The 26,829-nt window shown below is 35.9% G+C and overlaps 1 protein-coding gene across 2 annotated transcripts; it reads left to right on the forward strand.

Moving 5' to 3' along the window:
* Positions 1–6,231: 6,231 nt before the first annotated feature.
* Positions 6,232–26,074, forward strand: DTWD1 (DTW domain containing 1). 2 transcript variants are annotated; one of them, XM_058541546.1, is made up of 5 exons: positions 6,232–6,313; positions 10,356–10,675; positions 15,103–15,246; positions 17,405–17,654; positions 25,768–26,074. In XM_058541546.1, the coding sequence occupies exons 2-5, from the start codon at positions 10,385–10,387 to the stop codon at positions 26,013–26,015; spliced, it is 933 nt and encodes a 310-aa protein (XP_058397529.1). In that variant the 5' UTR covers positions 6,232–6,313; positions 10,356–10,384; the 3' UTR covers positions 26,016–26,074. The 2 variants fall into 2 exon arrangements, with proteins under 2 accessions (XP_058397529.1, XP_058397528.1); XM_058541545.1 differs by lacking the exon at positions 6,232–6,313 and having other exon boundaries at positions 6,569–10,675.
* The last annotated feature ends 755 nt before the right edge of the window (positions 26,075–26,829 follow it).

Consider the following 26,829-nt stretch of genomic DNA (forward strand, 5'->3'; position numbering starts at 1 on the left):
TAGGAATTTTATAGTCTTGTGTTTTACATTTAGGTACATGATCCAATTTGAGTTAGTTTTTGTGAAGAGTATAAGGCCTGTGTCTAGATTCATTTTTGCACGTGGATATCCAGTTGTTCCAACACCATTTGTTGAAACCACTGTCTTTTCTCCATTGTATTGCCTTTACTCCTTTCTCAAAGATCAGTTGATTGTATTTGTGTGGGTCTATTTATTACTGAATAGAAACACAGAATAGGGACCTCTATTCTGTTCCATTGACCTATTTGTCTATTCTTTCGCTAATACCACACTGTCTTGATTACCATAGCTTTATACTAAGTCTTGAAGTCTGATAGTGTCGGTCCCTACAATTTATTTCAAATGTTGAACTTTTATCCAGCAATCTTACTAAATGTGCACATTAATTCTAATAGCTTCTGTAGATTATTTTGGATTTTCTACAAATGGAATCACGTTGTCTGCAAGCAATGATAGTTTTATTTCTTCTGATCTATGTAGCTTTTATGTCATTTTATTGATGGATTGCACTGAATTAGGACCCTTTATATAATGCTGAATAGAAGTGGTACTAATGACCATATTTGTCTTGTTGCCAATCTTTAGAGGAACTTTCAACATTTCAACATTAATTATAATGTTCGCTATAAATGTTTTTGCAGATATCCTTTTTTCATATTAAGAAATTTTTCTTCTAGTCCTAATGTGCTAAGAAGTTTTAATGTGAACTGGGTGTTATCAAATGCTTTTCTACACCTATTGAGATAACCATACTTTACTAACGTGGTGAATTACACTGATAGATTTTTTAAATGTAAAACTAACCTAGAATGCACAGAATACACCCCACTTGGTCATGATGTATTATCTTTTAAAATATATTACTTAATTTGAGATGTACATATTTTATTTAGGGTCTCTGCATCTATTTCTGTATTGATTAGCTAGTGTAAGAAACCACCCTACAACTCAGTGACTTAATAGTTACTTTTTTCCTCACACGTGTCTATGGGTTGGCTTGGTATTTAAATGACCCAGGCTATACCTTCAGCTAGGTGGCTCTGCTTCTTTCTGCAGGTTTCTGAATTTGCTAGGGTAGCTCTGCTTTCAGCTATGGCTCTGCTCAAATCGTCTCTCATTCCTCCTGGGATGAGCAGACTAGTTGGAGCATGTTCTTCTTTTCATGATGACAGCAGAGGCAAAAGAAGGAAGGGCCCACTGTGTAAGCACGTTTCAACTCTTGCTTGCATCTTGTCTACTTTGTCCCATTGGCCACAGTAAGTTACATGGCTAAGTCCAGAGTTAAAGGTAGGGAAATATATTCTGGCCATGGAGGTGGGAGGTACTACAATGTCACATGACAAAGGGCATGGATACAAGAAGAAATGGAGAATTGAGACTAATAAATGCAAGCTGCCAAAATGTTTATGAGAAAAATTGGCCTGAAATATTCTTCATTATAATGTCCCTGTCAAGATTAAGAATGAAGATTATTCTGGCCTCAAAAAAAAAAGAAAAAATAAATTCGGAAATGATTCTGTTTTTTCTATTCTCTGAAAGAATTTGGAAATTTGCAAGATCAGTACTATTTCTTCCTTAAATGTTTGGTAGACCTTGCTGGTGATGCTACCCGAATCTGAAACTATGGAGAAGTTTTAAATTAAGGATACTGTTATAAACTTAATTGTGGGCCCCCCCACCCAAATTCCTACATTGAAGCCCTAACCCTGAATGTGACTGCATCTGGAGACGGGGCCTTTGGGGAGGAAATTAAGGTTAACTGAGGTCATAAGAGTGGGGCCCTAATCCAATAGGAGTGTTGTCCTTGCAAGAAGATGAAAGGACAACAGAGAGATCTTTCTCTCTGTGTACGCACAAAGGCCATGTGAGGACACAGTGAGAAGGCAGCCATCTACAAGCCAGGAAGAGAGTTCTTACCAGAAGCCAACCTGACGGCACCTTGATCTTGGACTTCTAGACTCTACAACTGTGAGAAAATAAATTTCTGTTGTTTAAGCCACTCAGTTTTGGTATTCTATTATGACAGCCAGTGCAGACTAATACAGATACAATTTCTCAAAATCAATATAGGATCATTCAGATAGTCTATTTCTTCTTATATCAGTTTTGGTAAATTGTGTTTTTCACAGAAAATAAAAAATGTCAAATACTTTGACATAAATATTTGTTCTTAATATCCTCTTATTATTTTTGCTATCTGTAGGACGTTTCCTTTTTCATTCCTGATATTTATACTTTGAGTTTTCTCTTTTTTTCCTGGTCAGTCTATCTAAGGGCTTATCAATTTTATTAATCTTTTCAAAGAACCAATTTTGGCCATGTTGCTTTTCTCTAGTGCACATTTGTTTTCAATTTCATTGATTTCTGCTCCTATCTTCATTAGTGGCTTTTCTTCTATAGACATTTGGGAATCTCCCAATAAAAATCTGACCCTATTGTGAAGCTGTTTGCTTGACAATCCCTGAGCTATCACTATTTTAATCCTTATTCTTTAACATGTATAGAAATCCAAGGATTACTAGATATTTAAGGAATAACTGTAAAATTTTGAAAAAGATAAAAACAAAAAGAAATTCAAAGAAACAACTGAAAATAAAATCTGAGAGGATTCAGATGATACAGGGAACAGAAGGAAACTTTTAAAATGTCTTTAAGATTCTTGGAGAGATATGATAAAATATTGCATCCCTGAAACCAAAGCAGCATATTATAAGGTAATAGAGAATTTTAAAAAAGTACAGTACAAATATAATGGTATAAATTGAATATTCCACAAAAATTTGTGGAGGAAAAAAAGTTGAAGAAATCTTCTGGAAACTAGAATAAAAAAGTTAAAAAAAAAAAAGAATCAGAGGAAAAAAGGTAAGAATTTAGAGGATTATTCCAAGAAAATGACTTTCAACACAGAAATTTAAATACAGATAGACCATCAATTAAGTGTGTGGCATTTTTCGGATCTGCATGCTAGTAAAAAAAACACCATTTCCCCTTGTATTACTTTCATATTGCTGCTGTAACAAATCACCACAAACTTAGGTGCTTAAAACACAGGTTTGTTATCTCATAGTTTTGGAGGTCAGAAGTCTGACATGCGTTGGTAGGGCTATGCTCCTTCTGGAGCAGGAGAGAATCCGTTTCCTTGCTTTTTCCAGCTTCTAGGAGTCACCTACATTCCTTGCTCCTTAGCTCCTTCCTCCAACCTCAAAACCGGCAGTGTAGCATCTTCTCTCTCTGATCTCGTCTCCCTCTTATAACGACACTTGTAATCATGGTAGGCCTCCCAGATAACCCAGGGTAATTTCCCCATCTCAAGAACCTTAACTTAATCACATACGCAAGGTTCCTTTTGCCACAGAAGAAAACATATTCATAGGACCTGGAAATTAGGATATGGACATCTTTGGGAGGGGGGGTCATTATGCTGTCTACCACACTCCTATTTACCTTTTCTCAGGAAGATCCTAGAGGACATGCTTCATAAAAACAAAGGATTAAACAAAGAAAAAGGAAACAAGGGATCTAACACAGGAGAGCAGTATTGGATTGGTAAAAGCAACCAACACTGAATGAACTAGAGGTTGTAATGCTCTAGAAGGAATATCTGGAAGGAAAAAAAATAATCTGCCAGATTAATTGATGTGGTTGTGATGCTTTACCACTTTGACAGAGTGTTTGGGGACAGATTGCTAATAAGTACATAAAATATGGCAATTATTAAGACAAAAGAGTAAAAGGTTGTACTAAATGTCAACATGATCACATGTGGCTCAGACTGAGTGATATTTAAAAATGTTTATTTAAACAAAAACTGTGATATTCCTCTATTGAGAGATGAGGGGGTAAGAAGTGTGCGTGGGGGTAGGGAGAGACGGAATGTTCACACACTTGGGGGTGGTGTTATAAAAGAGCTTTATCATTGACTTTCATGGGAGAAAGTCAAAGGATAATGTCTGAAATTGAAAAATCAAGAAATTGCAGTATAACTATATTTTAACATATGGAGTAAATAACAGAAGATATATTGAAAAGACTTGAATTTTCCTTTTGAGAGAAGAATTGAGAATAGAGTGGAGGGGTTGGGGACCAGAGGGCTTTGGTTAAAAACCTGTTAGTGCTCACCAATGTGTATGTTTCTCTACAGTTCCCAGGATCCCTTGCAGTTAAAGCCAGGGCCTAGGTACTAAATTCTGGCCAATGGAATGTAGGCCAAGTATTATAGGCCATATTTAGGGCTAACCTCTGAAACTTTTTGTTTGATTCACCATGCTTTCTTTCATGTCAGATAAGCTATGGACCCCAAGTCCTAGGAGACAGCAGAACCACTAAAAATAAAAAGAAACCCACATCCTTGAGTCTAACATTTCATCTGACTAGTAACATCCACAATGGATTTTTGTGAGAAATAAAAATTTATTGTACTGAAATTTTAGTTTCACTGAAATTTTGGGGTTTTCTGTGACAGCAGTAAATTCACTGTGTTGTTTTTTTTTAAATGGCCACAAATTCTTTGACAATCTTTGAGAAGCAGCATCTATGTCCCATCTCCTAAAATCTGCACAGGCCTTGTGACTCACAACCAAAAGAACGTGAGAGAAGTGACACTACGTTACTTTTTGAGGCGAGGTTAGAAAAGAACAGTAGTTTCTGCCTTGTTCATTGCAACACTTGACTTTGGAGCACTGGGCTTAAGCTAAGAATTATGATTACCCAGCTGCCATATTGTGAGGAAGCCCAGGCCACATGGAGAGGCCACACAACAGGAGCTCTGTTGGTATTCATAGTCTTCCCAGCTGAGTTATCAGAGAACAGCTGTCCCTCTGTGCCCTACTGAACACAATTCATTAACATAATAAAATGGTTGTTTTAAGCCACCATATGTTGGAGTAATTTATCACATAGCAATAGTAACCCAATACTCACTCCAATTAATAAATGGTATCATTTGTTTTTTAATCTGTGCACTTGAAATAAAGTGGTTGAAAAAGAAAAAGGTGTGAATTATTTATTCTTGGCTTGGAGACTTTGCTATTGCTACCTCTCCTACCCAGAAAGTTCACCTTTCTCCCTAAAGCAGTGGCTTTCAAACTTTTTAAAGAGAAACACACAATAAGAAACATTTTATAAACATGGCCTAGTGCACACATACATGCATATATAAATATATAATTTAAAACTCTACAAAGCAATACTTAACTTCATCAAGTGCCACGCACTGATATTTCCACACTATACTATTTTTTTTTAAAGTGTAGTTATGACTAGATTTCCCTGCTTACCAATGGGGCCTCCACCACTGCGTCCCACACAATCCTCTAAACCATAATCATTCTTCAAGGCCTTACGCAAGTCTAACCATAAGCCTTCACTGATCACTCCATTCTGAGCTCTTTTGAAATACCTAAAATTTATTAGTCATACTGTATTTTCCATACTACTCATGCTTAACTGGATATCGTAAACTCCTCCAGGGCAAGGTTCTACCCTTTATCTCTCACTTGCTAAACGCATAGCACTCAATAAATACATTGATCATTATTATCTGGCCATTGCGTTTCTAAATCTCACAATTGTTAACATGCACTCTTTAAGTTTGGATTTTCTCCGGGGTGGGGCAAAGAAAAATTATTTAATAATCTACCCACGTATTATGCTTAATTTCAAGCAGAAAAGGTGCACAAAGTAGTCCCAACTCTACGTGCATGTGTAGTTTTTAAGCAAACCAAATCATGAAGATACAATTTTTGTAATAGCTTACTACGACGCAGCGCACGAAACACTTATTTTGACATAGCCATAAAAAAGTAACAGAACCAAGTTCTCAGGACTACAATATTTTGGGAATTGGTAAAATGGCCAAGTGTTCTGTCGGAGCAGCATTTTTCAAACTCACTGCAGCTACAGCTTGAGAGTATAGTTCAAGAACCGCGTTCCACTCATGTGGGCCAGGCCAGCCTCAGGAGGGAACTCAGCGCAGGGCCGGGGGCCGTGAGGCCGGGCCGCGCCGATGCCCGCCCCGCTCCCGGACCCGGTGCCTCAGAAGGGCGCCACCGCGGCCTGCGGGAGCGGCTGAGGCGGGACTTCCGTCCCAGCTTCCCCGGCGGTCCTCCGCGCCCGTTAGCTCTGCCGCGTGGCCTGCGCTGCGCCCGGCCCTAGCAACGGCCGAGCTCCTCCCTCCGGTGTCGCCTGGAAAGCGCTCCGCGGCGTCCGTGCGCGTCCTCGGCCGGGCGCGCGCCTGGGGCTCGGGCGGAGCGGAGGACGCGTGGAGCTGTGCGAGGACCCGCGGGCTGTGCAGGTCTGAGTCCCACTCCGATCCCTTGTGCCGGGCTCCGCGCCTCTCTGGGGGCCAGAGGTGTGGCGCTCCGAGGCCGGGCCCTAGCGTGCCGGCTGTCGCTGTGAGCGCGACCCTGGTCCCTGCGCGGCCGCTTGCATCTTTAGAAGCTTGCGGGCCCTTTGGGAAGAAGACTTTCAAATTTTTCTTCAAAAATATTTTTTCCCTAACAGTTATTTTCGGTGCTTCCCGCTCCAAGGAAAGGCTGTCCTGCCCTAGGAACCCTATTCTTTATTTTTTAGTGTTTGGAGTGGTTTGTGGGGGATTGGTTATCACGGAAGGAGAAGCTTAGTACAGACAGTATGCCAAGCAGTGCATTTACATATTAAGATTATGGTTACATAATCAGCAAAGGAGTCTGTTCCTTCTGTCAAAATTATTACTAAGGAAGTATATTAACACTTTAAGGTGCCAGTTTCAAGGAACTGGAAGATAAAATCGCTGCTTGACTTAACTCACAACATTTAAGGATTACTTCTGTCTGAACCGCAGTGTACCATGAAAAACTAAGGCAAGCCAGTCTTGCTTCCCACGTCGTGGGTGGTGTGGGAGGGGCCATTAGTCCTGTATGAAAAAGGTGGTACCTTGGATTTAAAAAAATGGATGTTGGACCTGTACACATGTGACCAGGTTCCTAAAAATACCCTAAGAAAAAAAAATTTGAAGCAGATTTTATCTGGTGCTGAATTGGTCCACAGTACAGGACAGGGGGGTTTTATATGATGTTCCACTGGGAGGTAGGTCAACTTGTAGCTAGGAGCCTTTTCCATTATTGTTTTGCCAAAAAATCTGCCAGGCTGCCACTTGTGCCAGGCTGCAGATGGCCCATAAAGGTAGTTTGTCAGGTACTTCAGTAGTGAGATGCATACTGGATGCTTTTTTTTCAGGATGGTTTTGATTTAGTTAACAAGTATTTGTTGAATTCCTCCTCCTGCATAAGAGACAGGGCTAGAGAGGTGAAATCAGTAAAGAATTCTGCTCTTGCAGAGTTGACTGTCTGCTAGGAGGATTGCCTTCACTAAAAGTTAACTCCAAATTAAAGTACATTTTTCCGTGTTAAATGGAACCAATAATAAATGCACAAAAGTAAAGAGTTGAAGAGATTGCCATAGACCCCCTAGAGTCCTGACTTGGAGACTAAAAATAGAGGATTAGGTGCAAGGTAGAACTGATGCGTCTTGGTGAGTTGTTAGTTTTGGGGGAAAAGAGGGTAGAAGGAGGAGTAAAAAATTAATTTGTTTTCAACCTAAGTTGCAGAATGATGGGTGCACCATCAAGGTAAAAATATTTGTTAGTTCCTTAGGAATAAAGTCTTTTTACGTTTTCTGAGTTATTCCCACGACTCCACTTGTATTTCCCTGCACACATTTGATGTTAACAAGTATGTTTTGAAGATTTTAAATAATCATGTTTGCAACAAATGAGTTGTACACGTTTGAGGCAGACTGTTGGCTAGGTCAGGAGAGAGGCCCTGGTCTTATGGTTTCAGAGATCTTTGGAGGGAGCTGCCCATGGCTTACAACTGCAGGCCTCTTCTGTGTAGCTGCTTCAGCCGTAGGTGAGAGTGTGTAGATGAGGCAAGGGAGGGAGCCGTAAACATTTCCCTTTCACTGTCTCACAGGTATTTGTGTTGTTTGATTCTGTAGAGGAAGGACATTTATGTAAGGCTTCACTGATATTCATTTAGTTATATGGACAGAAGCCAAGTGAAATATAGGGGGATATTTCTGAGACATCTCAGGAGTGTATTTTGATGGCCATAGAAAAAGTCATGAGTCGTTTTGCGCTGAATGTCGGGCAACTATGTTGGCTTTCATGATGTCCCTACAAACGGCATACTTTGTGTGCCCATAAAAAACTACTAGAATACCCAGGGAAATAGAATCAGGTTGAATTAGTCCAGTCCAATTTCTTTTTTAGGATGAGCCCCAGGATCTGGATAACTCAAGACTATTATAGCCTAAAAATGTTTCTCTGGGGCCCGGCCCCGTGGCCTAGTGGTTAAGATTGGCAGGCTCTACTTTGGCGTCCCAGGTTTGGTTCCCGGGCACGGACCTACACTACTCGTCAGCAGCCATGCTGTGGTGGTGACCCACATACAAAACAAAGGAAGATGGGCACAGATGTTAGCTCAGGGTGAATCTTCCTCAGCAAAAAATGTTTCTCTGTAAGAACCTCAGGCATTACCAGAACAAACCCAAACCAAGAGGATTTAGGTGACACTTAATTAGCTTCCTGTGTGCAGTGATGAGACCTTTATTGGCTTGTGACAGTTGACCTTTTGTTAGCCAACAGGATTTGTAGCTCCAATTTCTGGAGACTAATAGGCTCTCTTTCCAGACTTTTAAGGCTGTTTCTGTGCTTAGAATGAATTTTTGATCTAAGGATGTCGTTGCCTGGACCTGTGGATGGATTCTAGGGATCTGCAAACCACCTGAAATTGTGTGTAAAATATTCTGTCTGTATATGCATTTCTAGAGATAAGGTCAAAGACTCTCATGTGATCTTAAAAGGATCTGAGACTCAAGTAAAGTTGGCAGCTTAATGTCGTTCACTCTTCTAGTCATTGGGGACATAATTCACAAAGATAGAAGCCATTTTTAGGGAGGTGATTTGGAGTGAGAGTTAGAAGTAGATAATGTTTTCCATTTGTGAGGCTGGAAAAAGGGATGGGACCATCTTTCTCAAATATCGCTTTCACTGAGCAACTCAAAATGTAAACCTGTGTCTAATCAGTACACATCAAAAATATTTATTTTACTTTGGTTTTCCCCTCGGGTAAATTTGGCAAGTACATTTTACTTCTCCTTCAAGGACCAGCACCTTTTTTCTTTGCATCTCTTTATTTGGGCCTCAAGCTCATTGGGATTTACAATCTATAAAAAGCTCCTGATGAGTAATTAAATTAGTATCACTAGCTTCTTGTTAGTAAATTATGTTGTGTCTTATGTTCTACTGGTCTTTTTTGTTCGCTTTCTATTTGGGAGACCACAGAAAGTTTTCTGTTGCAGTCACAGCGTTTCTCCTGTCAGTGTTTGTACTCCAAATGCCTGGAGACTCATAGTTACACACCACAATGCCATAGGGCTTTATAATAAGAGAATCATTTTACAGCTTTGGAATTCGTATCAAATCAAAAGGGCCCCAGTCTCTTCTCCCTCAAAAGATATTGTGCTTACAGAGTAGCTGAATAACAATTTTGGCGGTCACCATCCTTGTTTGAAGAAAATATTTAAGTGGGAAAGTTATTTTACTATTTTATCTCTAGTACTAAAGAATCTGCGTGGTGCATATTTTCAAAAAACAATATGACTTCTTAGAGTGAGTAGACATTAATGTTACTCTATAAAATTTTTAAACATATAAGATCAGGCTTTATTTTTTCTGAACATATATTTCACCTTTTGGGATATCTTACAAATTACACTTGGTAGTAGATGCCTCTTATATTTTAATAGATGTTTAGTTATATATCTTGTGTGTGTTTTAAGTTGGGGAAGAATATATCTTTTAGAACATATCTAACTAAATTTTACTGATTTCACTGGAACCTCGTATTTTCAGTAGAGTTCAGGTTGAGATTTGATGTCGTGTAACATTACTTCAAAGTCAGAGCCTACAAGGTGAATACGTTGCTGGCTGATACTAACATTAAACCATTACATTCCTGACATAAAACAAAATTGCTGTCCCTGGAACAAAAGAGTGACTGAAAAATGGACCATTAGCACCTAAACTTTATGTTTGAAATAATTTTTCTAAGAGATCACCTTTCTATTTTTATTCAGGGAATGGCCCAAAAGGGTAATTTATTGTTTTGAGTTTATTGCTTTTTCATTTTGTATTTTAAAGCATGCTAATTTAATGGTTTTAAAAACTTATTAACGTTTGTTAGTAAATACCAAAACAGCACACAGTTGTGAAATAAATTGAGTAATTTTCTTTGTAGAGAGAGTGAGTAAAATGTTTTCTATTTTTATTTTGCCCCCTACTTTTTTTTTTCCAGTGCACCTATGATATGTGTTTTAGAAATACATGTTAAATTTTGGTTTGAATGAAAAAATGTCTCTCAATCCACCTATATTTCTCAAAGAAAGGGAAGAAAATAATTCAAAATTTGTAGAAATACAACAGTCACAAACTGCTCCCATAGCTTCAGAAGATCCTCTTCAAAACTTATGCTTAGCTTCTCAAGAAGTTCTTCAAAAAGCTCAACAAAGTGGGAGATCAAGGTGTCTCAAATGCGGTGGTTCAAGAATGTTCTACTGCTATACGTGTTATGTCCCAGTTGAAAACGTACCTCTTGAACAGATGCCACTTGTGAAGGTTGGTAAGAGATTTAATTGTTTGAAAGAAGTAAAATAGATTTTAAAAAGATGTCTTATATGCCTGCTTTAATATAATTAATAAGCTTGATAAATAACGTCATTATGAAAATGAATTATATTAATAGAAACTTTAATCCTACAGACTGCTAAACCTATTTGTTTTTTTTGTCTCTGGAGAAAGAGACACAAAAAATGTGGTATAAAGATGAATACTACAAGAAACAAGTTTATAGATTACCTGAAAGAGCTTTAAAAACTACCTCAGGTCCTTAGAACTGCTCTTGGAGGAAATATCCTAAAGGAAAGAGGATTGATTTTCTTTGGCTTTTGTAGAATGGGCTTAGCCCCATGCTATACATGGAGATGGAGTAGATGTCACTGATTAAACTAAACTAAATTTTAAAGGACTAAGACCTATTCATTGAGCTATATTATAATTGTAGTGATTTTAAGCCAGATTTTAAAAATTGGTTTGAATTGATTGCTTACCTTTTACTTTTTGTTGCTTACTAAGACTATTCTTATGTAGTAAAAGGTCCATAGACCATCATGTCTGCATATACAAAGAATAATTTATTATATGTATGTTAACTTATATGTCTAGCACTGATCTGAACTTTAGGAGTAAATCAAATAATGTATAAAATTTGACTGCTGCCTATTAGGACTTGAGAGAGACTAAACTCTACACATGGACTCATTAGAACTTGCCAGTAAGAAAACAAATTGTAACTATATTTAAAATATCTAATGTGGTGATTTTAAGTTTCATTTAAATTTAAAGTAAGAAAAATACTTTAACACTCATATTTTGTTACTTGAATTTTATTTTAGCCTATATGTCATCTTGGCAAGTCTATGGTCTTCTTATAGTTCTAAAATCACACTTAATAGGCTAGTGGAAAGTTTACTAGCCAAGAATAAGGAAGCCTGGAATCTAATATAAGCTTCATAGTTACCTCAGAAAAACCAAGAGCTTGGGGATAATAATTCTTTTTAAGTTTCCCATTATCTTATAAGAACATTACATTTCAAAGTATAGTTTTTGAAGTATACACAGAATTATTCTATGTTCCATTTATATCAAAGCCACATAAAGAAAGTATCCCATTAAAAGTTTTATCTTAAGGGGCCGGCCCGGTGGCGCAAGCGGTTAAGTGCGCGCGCTCCGCTGCGGCGGCCCGGGGTTCGCTGGTTCGGATCCCGGGTGCGCACCGAAGTACTGCTTGGTAAGCCATGCTGTGGCGGCGTCCCATATAAAGTGGAGGAAGATGGGCACCGATGTTAGCCCAGGGCCGTCTTCCTCAGCAAAAAAAGAGGAGGATTGGCGGATGTTAGCTCAGGGCTGATCTCCTCACAAAAAAAAAAAAAAAAAGTTTTATCTTAAAATGTGTTATGTTCAAAAAGGATTGCAGATCAGAATAATCAAAGTCAAAAATATATTGACAGGGCTAATATTTTCATAGAAATTTAGTAATAGAGGATTATTTTCCAAATCAGTGGTCTAATATCCCTTATTTAGTAGAAGTGACTCAAAACGCCATGCCAGGTGTTGATCAACTCTAAATGGCCTACTGGACTGTGCAGAGTTTTCTAAAGTGTTTATATTTTAATGGCTATATATTAAATTTGATGTGTTAATATATTTTAGTAGTAATAAAAACTCTACAAAATTTTCTTTCTAATTTCTACTTTATTTTTATTTTAACAAATCATTCAGCATTAACTTTTTAGATAGCTTGCTTGGGAAGGAAAGATGAATATAATAATGAATAAATACCTCCCAAGCTTTAAATTTTAGTCTAGGGAATAAATTCATAAATATCTGTCTTTTCATGCAGAATATGATTTTTTAATGCCATGAGAAATGCATAAGGAAAGGTAAAAGGTGCTCTTGGGCATTTTTTTAAAAGGGGAGGAAAAAACCATAAGGTAGAAGAAAGCTTCATCTTGATTAGAATTAATAGAATTTACTAGAATTTAAAAGGCTGCCTTTGGAAAAGTTGATAATCATATGGGAAAAAGCTTAGGGCTCCCTGCTAATGGCATTTTGTTAGATTTGAGCAGAAAGTTTTGTGGTAAATCTCTTACAGGAAACATAGGTGTTACAGAACAGATGGATGTTCTTTGTATGTTTGAAAACAGAACATCTCTACTTGAACTGCATCTGGTCGAGACTGCTGGTGTGAACTCTGTACCCTGTCATTATTTAAGATGTAGTTTCCTTTAAAATGTGTGAACTAGAACACAAACATGTATTTCCATGATTTGATGTGTGTCTGTGCTTTCGTTTCATAGTATCAGAAATTTTAGGCTTACTCAGGGAGAACTAAAGATAACCTGGACTGGGACCCAGGAAAACTTCTCGAACACAAATTTTGCATAATTGTCTTATATTTGTAGATTTTAGTCCGTAAACCTTTCTCTTTTTATTGTGTTATTTAAAAAATAGGCTAGGTAAATGATTTCTAAAATACATTAATAACACTCAGTCCTGTGTCCTTGATATAAATGATATCCTTCAAGATAGCCAGCTGATCAGAAATGTTGGTGATTGCCTTTGGAATTTTCAGCTCTCCTCATCAGCCATATAAGAAAGTCAGTTTTATTAGTAATAGAATACTTGGTCATGATCTGCGTTTTTTTTCTTCTTTCCTCTTCGCTACCTTCCCTGGGCTGAGATAATGCTGACCTGGTACTGAGAGACCCTGGGGAAAGGGAATTAGTGTCAGCTGTGACTGAACATCATGAGGGAAGTCTGATGTAGAGTTCAGCCAGAAGTAGAGTGATGTAAAATCATTTGTGAACTGGCTACTTAAATGGTAAATTTTCTATAACTTGAAGTTTGATAATTTGAAACAATTGGCCCTAAGTTAAAAATGATCACTAGGCCTAAGTGGAGAGGGTAGGAGGCATGGGGTTTGAAACTCTAAACTGAAAACTAGTTGGGGTACATATTTATGGGCCTCCTGGAGTATATACTGTCCTCTCTCCACATAATCGTCCAGAAAGATAGAATATATGCAATTGGGATCATTTAGTGGCATGCAGCAACTGCTTCTTTAAAGAATAGTTCTGGAATTAATGATATATACAACAATATGGATGAATTTCAGAATAATATTTTGAGTAAAGAAAGTCAGATGAAAAGAGTACATACTGTATGACTTCATTTATATAAAATTCTAGAAAATATACACTTATCTATAGTGATAGCAGATCAGTGATTGCCTAAAGACTGTGGGTGGTGGTGTTGGGGAAAGGGGAAGGAGGTAGGCACAAGAAGACTTTTGGGGGTGATGGATATGTTCATTATCTTGATTGTGCTGATGAGTTCAAGGGTGTAACACATGTTAAAACTCATTAGATTGTATACTTTAAATATGTGCAATTTATTATATTGATTTTACATCTTTAATAAAGCTGTTTTAAAAAATAAGAAAAATAGTTTTGTTCTCCAGGATAAACTAGCTGTGTGCCCCAGGGTAAATAGCTAGCATCCTGCCTGTTTAGTGTGGGAATTGGGCTGGAAGGCTGCTTATCATAACAAAGAAGTCATTTGAAATCCACAGTAAAGAATCCATCTCAGAGAGAGGTTCTTATGTATAGTGGGGGAGATGTGACTTGGCTTTCATTTTCGTAATCATGGCTGAATGCAGGACATGACCAGGCGTTATATAGTAAACTAAACCAAACAAGTCAGTAAAATAATAGAAAAATCTACGTCAAGAAATGCAAGAGAATATTAGTTTTGTATAGAGGCAGGACATAATCTGTAACAGTAAAATAATGAAACTTTAAGGGAAATAAGCAAAATGATTTTGAAGAGAGTTATTTTTTATATAGTGCACCTCCTAAACCTGTTCTGTTACAGTTTTGCCAATTGATAATTATTTCGTTTGTGCTGTTAAAGGCCACTCCGAGAATCATGATGTTCACAACAAAGGATAGTACCTTTGCTCTTAAAGGATGTATCAGGAACAAAATTTTAACTTGCATTTTAGATCTGAAGCTTTTGCCCAAACTTATGTTTCCTTTTAATATATCATAAAATTAACCAATCTAAAATGTATAGGAATTATAAAAAATGTTCTTGGCACAGATACTGAAATGCAAGGAATTAGACTTAATGCCTGTGTAACTTAAATGCAAATGACATTGGAGCTTTGCTTTAGAGCAGATTCTGTGTTAAATGAGTTGGAAATAGTTGTTCTATTGCATGATTAACAATATTGAGGAAGAAATTTGGGTTTGCTTTGTGACTCCGACCATTCTTAATCTGGTCTAGAAAAGTATGACTTTCAAACCATAAGTATATTTTTAGTAACATTGTGAACTTGCTATTTAAGCTTTAAAAACCATTTTTATTAACATAAAAATCAGAGTTTTGATATTTGTTTTAATTGTCTTTTTTTTAAATTTTAGCTTCCATTGAAGATTGACATCATTAAACATCCAAATGAAACAGATGGCAAAAGTACTGCTATACATGCAAAACTCTTAGCACCTGACTTTGTAAATATCTACACTTATCCTTGTATTCCAGAATATGAAGAAAAGGACCATGAAGTAGGCAGCTTATTTTTTACAACTCTTCACATCGACTCTAAAAATGAATTTTAAACTCTATTGCCTTTCTGAACTTACTTGAACATAATTTAATATTTTTCTTCATGACCTAGTGTTATCCGTATGTAGCACTAAGTAACATACAATTTACTTCATTGGTGGCTTCAAAGCTCAAATGATCCTATTTTGTTAGGCTTTTTTAAGTCTGTCTTTCCACTTTTTATAGTTTTTCTGTGTTATTTCTTCAGGTTTTTACTCTATGCCAATATTCCTATGCCCGCTTTTACTTTCTCCCCTCTTCGTCTCGCTGCCTGTACCACACAGAGGTGGTCTAATTTGATGCAAGCTGGGAAACCAGGTTACAAACATTGCTGGAATTTCTCCAGAAGAAGAAAAGAAAGACTGAGAAAGATTTTCAGTAATTCTCCCTAAATTAAGAGCTTTAGTACATGGTGTTTGTAACATTTCTTTTGACTGCTCAGAGGCCTTCCTTGCTCATTTCTAGATTCTTAACTGGTTTTCGCATAGTTGAAATTGTCACATTGGTGAGATATTACTGGTCTTGTTGAAAAGTAATGTTGCAATAGATCCTGAGAAATTGGGCCTTGGGGGGCTGGCCTGGTGGCACAGCGGTTAAGTGTGCGTGCTCCACTGCGGCGGCCTGGGGATCACAGGTTCAATTCCTGGGTGCCCACCGACGCACCGCTGGTTAAGCCATGCTGTGGTGGCATCCCATATAAATTAAAGGAAGATGGGCACGCATGTTAGCCCAAGGCCAGTCTTCCTCAAGAAAAAAGCGAAGGATTGGTATCGGATGTCCGCTCGGGGTTAGTCCTCCTCACAAAACAAACAAACAAACAAACTAAAAAAAACCAGGCCTTGGGTACTTCTGAAAGAAGACCCCTCTTTTAGGTCTGTTGGGGACCATTTGTTGGTGTGGTTAATCTAGAAATGAAAATACATTCATTTGTTCTAGAAAGACCTTGGTGAGTTTTCCCTTTCCCATCAATATATATATATATTTTTTGGTTGAGTTTATATGGAAAGTTGTGTTTGTAAATAATATCTGAGTTTTGGATTTAGGAATATATTTGTGTTTCCTTCTCTGGTCAGCCAGATATCATTTATGTCAATTAAATAGAACACAGTGCTAGGTTCTGTAAAGAGACATGATAGGCTTATAATCCAAGAAAATTAAGAAGCCCTGGACTTTCTTAGTATGGTATGGGGGAAATACAGGCATGCATTGTGAATGTTTGAAAATGTTTTATAACTTTGAAGTTTATAAATTCTAGATTTTTTGTTTCTTTTCTTTTTATAATGCTTATTTTTTCATATTAAAAATGATACATGCTTGTTAAAGAAAATTTGGGAAATAGAGAAAAGTATGGGGCATAAAATACTCATGATTCTACCGACATCTGTTCATTTAACAAATACTTATTGGGTGCCTGCTTTGTGACAGGAGCCTTGCAGACATTGGAGGATCTGATAGTATATAAGGATCTGATAGTAAAAACATGTAATTTACAGAATTATTCCATGATAGTAGGATTTTTCAGTTTTAATTTTTCACTGTAATAAATATATTTGAACAAATATTCTAGGAATTGTGAGTATGTGTATATTTAGGATATCTTATTAAGATCAGTTCCCATAAGTGAAATTATTTGACCAAAGGATATGAACATTTCAAGACTCTTGATTTAAGTTGCCAAATTGCTTTCATGAAGAGTTATACTGTTTAAACCTGCCATCAGTAATGGCCATAAAGGCCCATTACACCATTTCCTCACCAGCATTGACTATATCATTTGTTTCATCTTTGCTTATTATATAGGTGAAAATGGTATTTAATTATTGAGCACTTTTCAATGGTTCTTTTGCGAAGTATCACATACTTTGCCTTTTATCTTATGAAATATTGTAGAGTTTAGTTTTTTGATTCAAGGTACAGCGAAGTAATACTTTTAGGTAGTATATCGTGATTATAAATTACTAGGGAAGAGCGAAGAACTTTACCATACATATTAAAGAACCTAATGCTTGTTTCTCATATTTTCACCATATTTTTTTTCTTTAAGTTTTAAGTCAGTCAGAATTTACTCATTTTGGAAATCATAAGAGCATACTACTAACTTGAGTTTCTTTGCTTCAGGTTGCACTTGTTTTTCCTGGGCCTAAGTCTGTCTCAATAAAAGACATTTCTTTTCACCTGCAAAAAAGGATTCAAAATAATGTTAGAGGCAAAAATGATGACCCTGACAAGCCATCTACTAAACGCAAGAAAACCGAAGAAGAGGATTTGAATGATAGCAAGTTCAAAGACACAACATTGAAAAAAATTATATTTATAGATAGTACGTGGAACCAAACAAACAAAATATTCACTGACGAGAGACTTCAAGGTAAGAAAAAAAATGTTGTTTTTTTGGATTACTCCTTTCCCCAACTTTCATTTGAAAAAACTTCAAACCTACAGATATATTGGAAGAAGAGTTGCATTGAATACCCATGCATTTTGCCACACTTGCTTTATTTCTTTCTCTGTTATATGTGTGTGTATCCTTAGATGTTATATATATTTTTGGTTGAACCATTTGAAAGTGAGTTGCAAGCTTTACAACATTTCACCCTTAAATACTTAACTGTACATATTTTAAGAATAATTGCATGATTGCAATATTCACTCTAAGAAAATTAACAAATGTTCTATAATATCTAATATATATTCCATATTCACATTTCCCTAATTAACCCAAAAATATCTTTTGTAGCTTTTTTTCCTCTGATGCAGCATGTAAACTCCTGCTGCATTTGGTTATTATGTCTCTTTAGTCTCTGTTAATCTAGAACAGTCCCCTGTTTTTGTCTTTCCATGAGTTAGACCGTCAAGAGGATAGGTCAATTGTCTGAATGTTTCATCATGATTAGATTCAGTTTAAATATTGTTGCAAGGATACTTACAGATAAGGATAAATCCAGGATGGTCCATGACAATTCCAGTTTATATTGTTTTGATATAATCATTAATAGCATCCCCTTTCCCTCTCAGAAATTAACCTGTTTAGCTGATAAATTATATGATACTCTATTCATAGGTGAAACTGTAAACTTATACTTTAATCAAATCAGAAGGCATATAATGTAAGTTGTTCCATTATTGGTGATAACTTTAATTACTTGATTAAAGTAGTGATTGCCAGATCTCTCCATTTTAAAGGTTTATTTTCTTCTTTGAAATTAGTGGTAATCTGTGGCTGATGCTTCGAGACTATAAACTATCTATTTCCCAATTGCTTTTCTCTGAGTGGGTTTAGTATCGTTGATGACTCTTGCTTAAATCAGTAATTACATTGAGGGTTTCAAAATGATGAAATTTTAATTTTATTATTCCTTCTACATTTGTTAGCTGGCATTCTTATGTGAAGAAGAGCTTTTCCTTTTCCCCTTCTTTTTTCCTCTCTTTTCCCTTGCCCCTTTTTGAGATCACTGTAGTCTTATGGATTTCCTTTTAATTCAGTATATTGTAATCTATCGTGATTGTATTCTTTTAGCTTCCCAAATTGTCTCAAATTTTGCTAGTGGGAGCCCTTCAGGTCCTTTGTGACATGGCCTCATTATTCTTTCTGCTACAACAGGATGTCCCAAGTTCACTTGTGCTTTTTTCTACCCCAGACCTAGAATTAATCATTATTCAAAGGAGCTCTGATTCTTTTTGGTGGGGAATATTAGAATCCAAGATCTGGTAAATTTATTACTACTTGGATGTCATTGCTTCAGTGGTTAGAGCCAAGAAAAATAAATGGATACATATCATGAGTTCACATGGATATTTCTAATTCAGATTTAATATTACAGAGGTTTTCTTTCCTTTGTTTTATGTTTGTATCCATTTTTCTCTTAGAATGATAAGCTTACTTCCTAATAATAATGGTTTAAAAGAGTTGCTTTATTTGCCCAAGTAACACAACTAGTAATATGAAGAAGAGGAGCTCATATTACCTGTCTTGTTTCCTTGAACCTTACTCAGTTCTTCAGGCTTTCTCAGTAGTTGCTCTAAAAGCTTTGGGTTTCTTTCCAGCTCTTTGTGTACCATGTATGATTAGAAGGCGAGAGAACTGCTCAGTTGGTATTAAGCAGTTGCCAAAACAGTTTCAACCTGGGAGAGCTTCTCCAGGCTATTGTTAAAAATGTACATCATCTAGAAAGGAAAGTTTAGGACATTTTTTGGAGTCTGACTTGTGTAATTAGTCCCGAGTGAGTGACAATACTAGATTTAATTAGCTTAATTTATATAGTTTGTACCTCTGAGATCAACATACATGTTAGTAAGATTGCTTTGTCCTTCTGATTGTGTGTGCTTGTGTGTATGTGTACAAGAAAGATAGGCAGAGAGATAGAGACACAGAAAGAAATTGTGTGTGTGTGTGTGTGTGTATGAGAGAGGGAGAGAGAGGGAGGGAGAAACAGAGACAGAGACAGAGAGAGAGACTGTAGAGCATAAGATCTGGAAGACTCTTGTTGCTGATGTTTAATAGAGAGATGGAACCCTAAGGCCCTGCTCTTGGGAGTCCTGCCTGCCACATTACCTTGGGTGGTAACAGCAGCAAGTTACTCCTTAGTTTGAAGATTTTTCTGAGTCATTTTTCTTTATAATTACCTTATATGGTAATTGAAAGGATCAGATGAAAGAACATAAGTGAGAACACTTGAAAAAACTATAAAAGGAATTACTGAGGTACAATTCAAAATCTGTTTTCAGAGTGTCCACATTTGTGCTTAAGGCTTAAAATCAGATTTGTACAAAAAATTTCTGTTATTCCTTCTCAGATCAGATAGAAGGTATCACATATTTCTATTCTCTGCTACATCAAAAATTTTAAAAGGGATTTCTTAATTCCTTCAAAATCATGAAATAAACAGATTTGTAGAGTCCGTCTTCTCTGCATGTCCTACTTCAACCCCTGCCCTGCTGGCTCCTCATCACACCACAGGGAATATTTGGGGCTCTGCACATATTTATAGTCTGTGTATGTGAAATACCAGTTTGCAAATAAGCCAAGTTATTTCCACAAGAAACAATGCATGTTTGTTATAAATCATTGCCCTTAGGTTTTAAAACATTTTATCATTCAATGGGATTTAGAGCTGAAACCAGCTCTAAACCTCAGTTTAAACCCTCAAATGGAATGTATTGGAAATTCTGTTTCTGTTCTCTTATTATGAATGCTGAGGTTAAGAATCCCTTTAACAATATAAAAACATACTGTTTTGCCAGACTTTACAGAGAAATAGTTCTAGATGTTTTACCACTGTCAAAATAAAACATTTGAAGGTTGAGTGCCTAATTTAATCATGAAATGTAAACCTACAAAGTGGAGAGGGACATATTCTTGAAGGTTTTCCATGGGGAGCCGTAGGGGGACGTGGTGGGGAAGGATTCCAAGTTATTAAAACTGGTATTATATAGTAATTTGTTTTAAAAAATAGCCAGCTCTGTCCCTTCATTTTGACTGTATTGATACAGTGTTTAAAGTGACAGCTTTTCTCACATTATAAGCATTTCCTAAACTATACTCAGTGTGTCAGTGAGTGTTGTGTCATATACTTACTACCTCATTCCGTCCTCACAGCAACAATATAAGAATCACTCAAGATTTTCATTCTCATTTTCCAGTTGAAGAGATTACGGCAATAATTTTGGAGGGAAAGGCCATTTATAATTACCTGCTTTAAAGTTTTACTGCTAAAAAATTTCACTAATTTTATCTTAAAGTTATTGATTGCCAGAAATACTAGCAAGAGAATTTTTTTAATGTATATGTTGAACTTTTAAAAGTAAATATTAATTTTCTATATAATCTCGTGTATTTGTATATTGGTATGATTTAAAAGGTTCTATATACTTCCAAGCAAATCTTTAAAACAGGATGGATTAGTGGTGATAATCACTAAATCTTGATTTTTATATTTAACATTTTAGAACATATTAGACGTATTATAGAAACCAACACTTTTAATAGTTACTCTTTGTTTTTTTCTAAATTATATTGGTGATGTCAAAATCTTATGTTAAGATTTTAATTGTACTAATCACTTAGAACATTTTCAAATGTCTGCCTTTACTTTTTGGTTATAATTAACATTAATACAAATATTTCAAGAAGGTTTGGTTTTGGTTGTTAAAGTTGTTGTATATCTTTGAATCAAAATTATTCAAATTGAAATATTTTCAAAATACCTAGATAGAATACCTTAAAGGCAGAATGGTTTTGGGATTTGTCCATTCATTCAGTAACATTTGTTGAACACCTGTTTCTGGACAGGCAGTGTCCTAGATTTGAGGGATATGAAGGAGAGTGAGGCAATATCTCTCCCGTCTGATTGATCACAGTGGCTATTAGTTAGGGTTGTGTTTAACTGCAACAGAAACCCAGATAGAATCTTAAAACAAGTAGTGGGTTTACTTTTCACATGTAAAAGTCTAAAGGGGGGTAGTCCAGGGCTGGTATAGGGACATCACAATCTTCTTAAGGACTCAGACTCCTTCTGTTTTCCTCCTGCATCACTTTCATCCTCATGCTTGTAAGATGGCTCCTAGTCCCTGAAGCATCCCATATATATTCCAGGCAAGACAAAGGGCAAAGGGCAATATATGGAATCGCACTGAGCCTGGCTCTTATATTAAAAAAAAAACAATAGCTTTCCTAGAAGTTGCGCTTAGGAGATTTCATTTTTTCTTTCTTTGGCCAGAACTGGTTCACGTGACCACTCTGGCTGTAAGAAGAGCTGAGCAGTTTTTAGTGGACACATGCCACACTGAACAGGATTGAGATTTGTAAATAAGAGGGAAGGTGAAGGTGAATACTTAGAAGACAATGGACATGGTCTGCCACATAATCTATTATGGGAGGCAGGTAAGAAAATTCAGTACATTTTGGGGTGCAGTGGTTGGGTGCAGCATTGAGGAGACACGACCCTGCTCTTCCTGGAGTCCCTGGAAGGATTCACTGTCTCTGTTGAAATCTTGATGTGTAAAGGAGTGAGGGAGGGGTATTTCAGACAAAGGGAATGACGTATGCACAAGGATACTTCCTGTGGTATTCACGAGACTGAAAAGTTGAATATGGTGTAGAGTGCATACATATATGAGAATGGTAGAAGAGACTGAAGAAATTCAAATTATGAATGCCCTTGAATGTTGTGCCTGGGAATTCAGTCTTTTTTCCATGGGTGCTGTGGCATCATTAAAGAATTTAAAGCCTGACACTGACAGGATTAGATTTGTGTTTTAAGTCTAATGGAAAGAACAGGGCTGGGACCTGACTTCCAGGCCCAGTTCTGCCACTAAGTAGGAAAAAATGTTTTTTTGTATTACTTTTTAAACTAAATTATGATATATATGAAAGAATATATATAACATTGCTATAGTGCATAATGATATAATGCATAGTTAGAACCCAAGCACCAGAATTTTATCAATAACTTCCATTGACCTATGTTTTCCTCCCTGATGCCATTCCCCTTCTCCTCTCAACAGAGTTAACTGTTCTCCAGAACTAGTGTTTATAATTTTTTTCCTTTTTTAGATTCAAGTTTTATTATATACATCTGTTTTCATAAACTTTCTATTATTTAGTTTTGCTTTATTTTGACCTGTTTTTTTCTCGGGACTTGTGTTCTAAACTTACATTTTGTTTCTAAGGTATATGCATGTTATATGATTGTAGCTATAGTGTGTTCACGTTTACTGATGTGTAATATCTGACTGAATATACTACAGTTTATCCAGTCTCCTGTTAATGAAACACTTGAGTAATTTCTAGGTTTTGCTGTTACAGATAGTGCTACTGTGAACATCCTCATGCATTTGCAAGCTTCCTCTAGGAAACCTACTAGAAGTGGGATTGCTGGGTTGTTGTGTATGAGAATGTTCAGTTTTACAAGATAATGCCAAATTGTTTTCCAAAGTGTAGGTATACAAATTTATACTCCCATTGTTGATGTATAAGAGTTCCCATTGATCCATAATCCCTCCTATCTTGGTATTGTCAAATATGTGATTTTTGCCAATCTAGTAGGTATAAAGTATCTCATTGTGGTCATAATTTGTCTTTTCTTGATTAGTAATTGGATTGAGCATCATTTTATTTGCTTGTTTGGCCTTGCACATGTCTTGTTCTGTGAAATACCTATGCCTGTTTGCCTAGTGTTTTTTTTTTTTTTTTTTCTTATTGATCTGTAGAAATTCTTTATATATTTTAGAATATAGATAATAATGTTTTGAAATATCTTCTTGCAGTTTATGACTCATCTTTTAAATTTCTTTATGTTATCTTTTGAAGAACAGAAATTCTTAATATAGAATTCATCAATCTTTCATGTTTAGCACTTTTTGTTTCTTGTTGAATCCTCTTTACCCCAAAATACTATATTTCTAATAATTTGTAGATTTTTAAAAATCTTTAAAAATTTTCTCTGTAAATAATGTTAATTGTGTTTGTTTCTTTTCAGTTCTTATGCATCTAGTTATCCTTTATATTTTTGTATTACTGTGTTAACTAAGACCTCCAATGCAATATTAAACAGAAGGCCTGTATCAGCCGTCTTTGTCATGTTTCAAATCTGATAATCTATGTCTTTTAAACGGCAGGTTTAGTCTATTTACATTTGCTGTGAGTATTGCTATATTTGGACTTAACCATCTTAATTGTATTTCTATTTGTCCCATTTTTTACTATTTTTTTTCTTTTCCTGGCTTTTCTTTGATTAATCATGTTTTTATTCTTTCTTACTCCATTTTTTAATATTCCTACTTGTAGAGAATTGTACAATGCACATGTAACTTAAAAAAATTCAAAGTCAAACAATATTTTAATCTCTCCTCAACCCTCTCCTAGTTCACAATGTTATTGTTATTTTCTTCATTATTTTTGTTCTGTCCTTTATTTTCAGCCCACAAATTAGATAGTATTATTGTTTTTGTTTTATACAGGCAGCATTTATTTGGATTTGCATAGGTGGTTACCATTTTCTTTGTTCACCGTTCTTTTAACAAAAGCAGTCTTGGTTGAAATACATTCTTTAGAAATTCCTTTCATTAGGTCTCTTGTTGGCATATGTTCAATTTTTGTTTGTCTCTTTGTGTTTTTCACTCTTGTTCTTGATATATAGTTCTGCTGGGTACAGTTTTAGGTTGCCTGTTATTTTCTCTTGACATTTGGAGATTTTATTCCAGTGTCTTCAATGTTCCAGTGTCTTCAATATTCAGTATTCTGTTCCAGTGTCTTCCATATATAAAAATGAAAGATTACCATCCTCTTGTATAAGATCTGTACCTTCTCAATGGCCACTTTTAAAATCTTCTCTTTATCCTTGCTCTTTTGCAGTTACACTACTATGTGATGGATCTAGGCACTGATTTCTTTGTATTTATTCTGCTTGAGATACATTATTTCATGTATCTGTGGCTTTACATTTTTTAAAATAGTTTCTAAAAAAGTCATAGGCATTGTCTCTTTAAATGCTGTCTCTCCTTCATTCTCTTTATTCTCTTCCCCTGAGACTCCTGTTAGACATTTGATCCTCCATACCTCTTAATATCTTAATTTTTTAAATATTATTTATTTATTGTCATTCTCTGCTATATTTCTGAGGTAGCTTTTAGGTTAAAGTGAAGTGTGATAGTAGGAAATCATTGATGACTCAGAGGTCCCTAACCTGAGTCAGGGGCCAATTTTGATATTACCTTCTCCCTTCTATTTTGCACTTAAAAATAAAATATGCTTTAAAAAAAGTATCACAAAATAAATATAATGTAAATCGGAGGACTGATCTAAGGTGCTAAAAGCATTCTGGGTTTGTATGTTGACATCTGAGTTATAAGAAGTGAGTGCTATTCTGTGATTTCCTGAATCATTTCCTCTTTAAATGTTGGGAGCAAGGCAGTCTAGCACCTGACTATGTCATTGAGGCTCCGTAACACAGATGAGACAGAGCTAGAGAAACAGCTCTAGGTATTCTGTTCATGAAAATATAGCCAAAAAGTGATAATCCAGGAGTAAACAGTATTATGGATCATTAACCTGCCTGTCTCTCTCACTGAGTTTCAGAATAATGTTTTAAATGTCAGTTTATCAAGGAAATGAAACCCTTCTGAAAACTGGTGAATTTAGTCCTGTCACAGGTCAAAATAAAAAAAGACACTGGTAGATAGAAGATGAACATCTTAAATGTTAACTGCTTTTAACACATTGCTACAAGGCCCAAGACTTATAGGTAACTCTTATATATAAGATTTCATTGTGTATTTTATATTGCTTCTGTGTGTGTGTGTATATATATATATATATATACCTTAATGCATTTAAGAAGATATCCTATTTGGCATTGGGATTGAAGGAATTTATCTGCCGTCTTAAAATATATCCTTAACATAATTACAAGAAATCATCATCATTGTACCACACCCTGTGGTCAAGAAGAAATATTTATACTTTTCTTATTTTTTTTTGGCAGGGTTATTACAAGTTGAGTTGAAAACAAGAAAAACTTGCTTTTGGCGCCATCAAAAAGGAAAGCCAGATACCTTCCTTTCCACAATTGAAGCCATTTACTACTTTCTGGTAGACTACCATACTGATATATTAAAAGAGAAATACAAAGGACAATATGACAATCTTTTATTTTTCTACTCTTTTATGTACCAGTTGATAAAGAATGCCAAATGCTCTGGAGACAAGGAAACAAGAAAACTTACCCATTAGTTTTTAAGAAGCCACTTATGTCATTTTATTTTGCTAAAATCAATAAACTTATAATTGTGCTTTGTTTATTCTTAGGAAATATTCATGTGTAATGTCTGTCAGACCACTTGATTAAAGAAGATTTCATTCATTTTACATCGTATTTTTTAGAAGGAAGTTATTTCTAAGGGAATTTTCAGAGATAGTGTTGACTGAAAAACTCATTTCACAAGTTATTTGCTCAAGTTTGGCATATCTCAGTTTTATTACTATATTTTAGTATAATAATGTGTTATATCTGTAATTAGATATAATTAGATATTTGTTTAGAGATATTCCTATCTTTCCGCCTGTACTCACTACACATTTGGAGGTTGATGGGATCAGAATCACGTTGCGGAAAATGAAGTGATAAGTAATTTGCTTGAGGTTAGTGGCAAATGTAGGCAGAACTAGAATTGTTGCTCCGGTCCCTAGGGCCATTTCTTAACGTTCACACTGCCTGTGATGGACATTTGTTACTTTTTATATCTGCCTGGCATCTTTTTTAGGGAGAAATTGCTAGCAATTGTGTGGTCCTGCCGTAGGGGTGGACATATGACCCAGTTTGGCAAGCAGAGTGCCTGGTAGTTGATCCAGGGATGAGCCTGACCCAGCATCCTTTTTGATAAGTGATATGGATGCTGTAGGAGATAGGGTTTATTTTTCACAAAGCACTATGGTGCAGTGGTTAAAAGCACAGACTCTAGGGCTAGACTACCTGAATCTAAATCTCAGCTTTTCCTTTTCCACTTACCAGTCATATGTCATTCTCTTCATCTCTAAAGAGAGGATA

This window comes from Diceros bicornis, chromosome 5 (genome assembly GCF_020826845.1).
Source record: "Diceros bicornis minor isolate mBicDic1 chromosome 5, mDicBic1.mat.cur, whole genome shotgun sequence".
In the NCBI taxonomy this organism is placed as follows: domain Eukaryota; kingdom Metazoa; phylum Chordata; class Mammalia; order Perissodactyla; family Rhinocerotidae; genus Diceros; species Diceros bicornis.

Coding starts and splice junctions, on each gene's coding strand:
- DTWD1 (XM_058541546.1), top strand. CDS start 10,385: ATGTTAAATTTTGGTTTGAATGAAAAAATGTCTCTCAATCCACCTATA. Junction 15,247..17,404: donor ATGAAGAAAAGGACCATGAA/GTAGGCAGCTTA, acceptor TCTTTGCTTCAG/GTTGCACTTGTTTTTCCTGG. Junction 17,655..25,767: donor CACTGACGAGAGACTTCAAG/GTAAGAAAAAAA, acceptor TTTTTTTGGCAG/GGTTATTACAAGTTGAGTTG.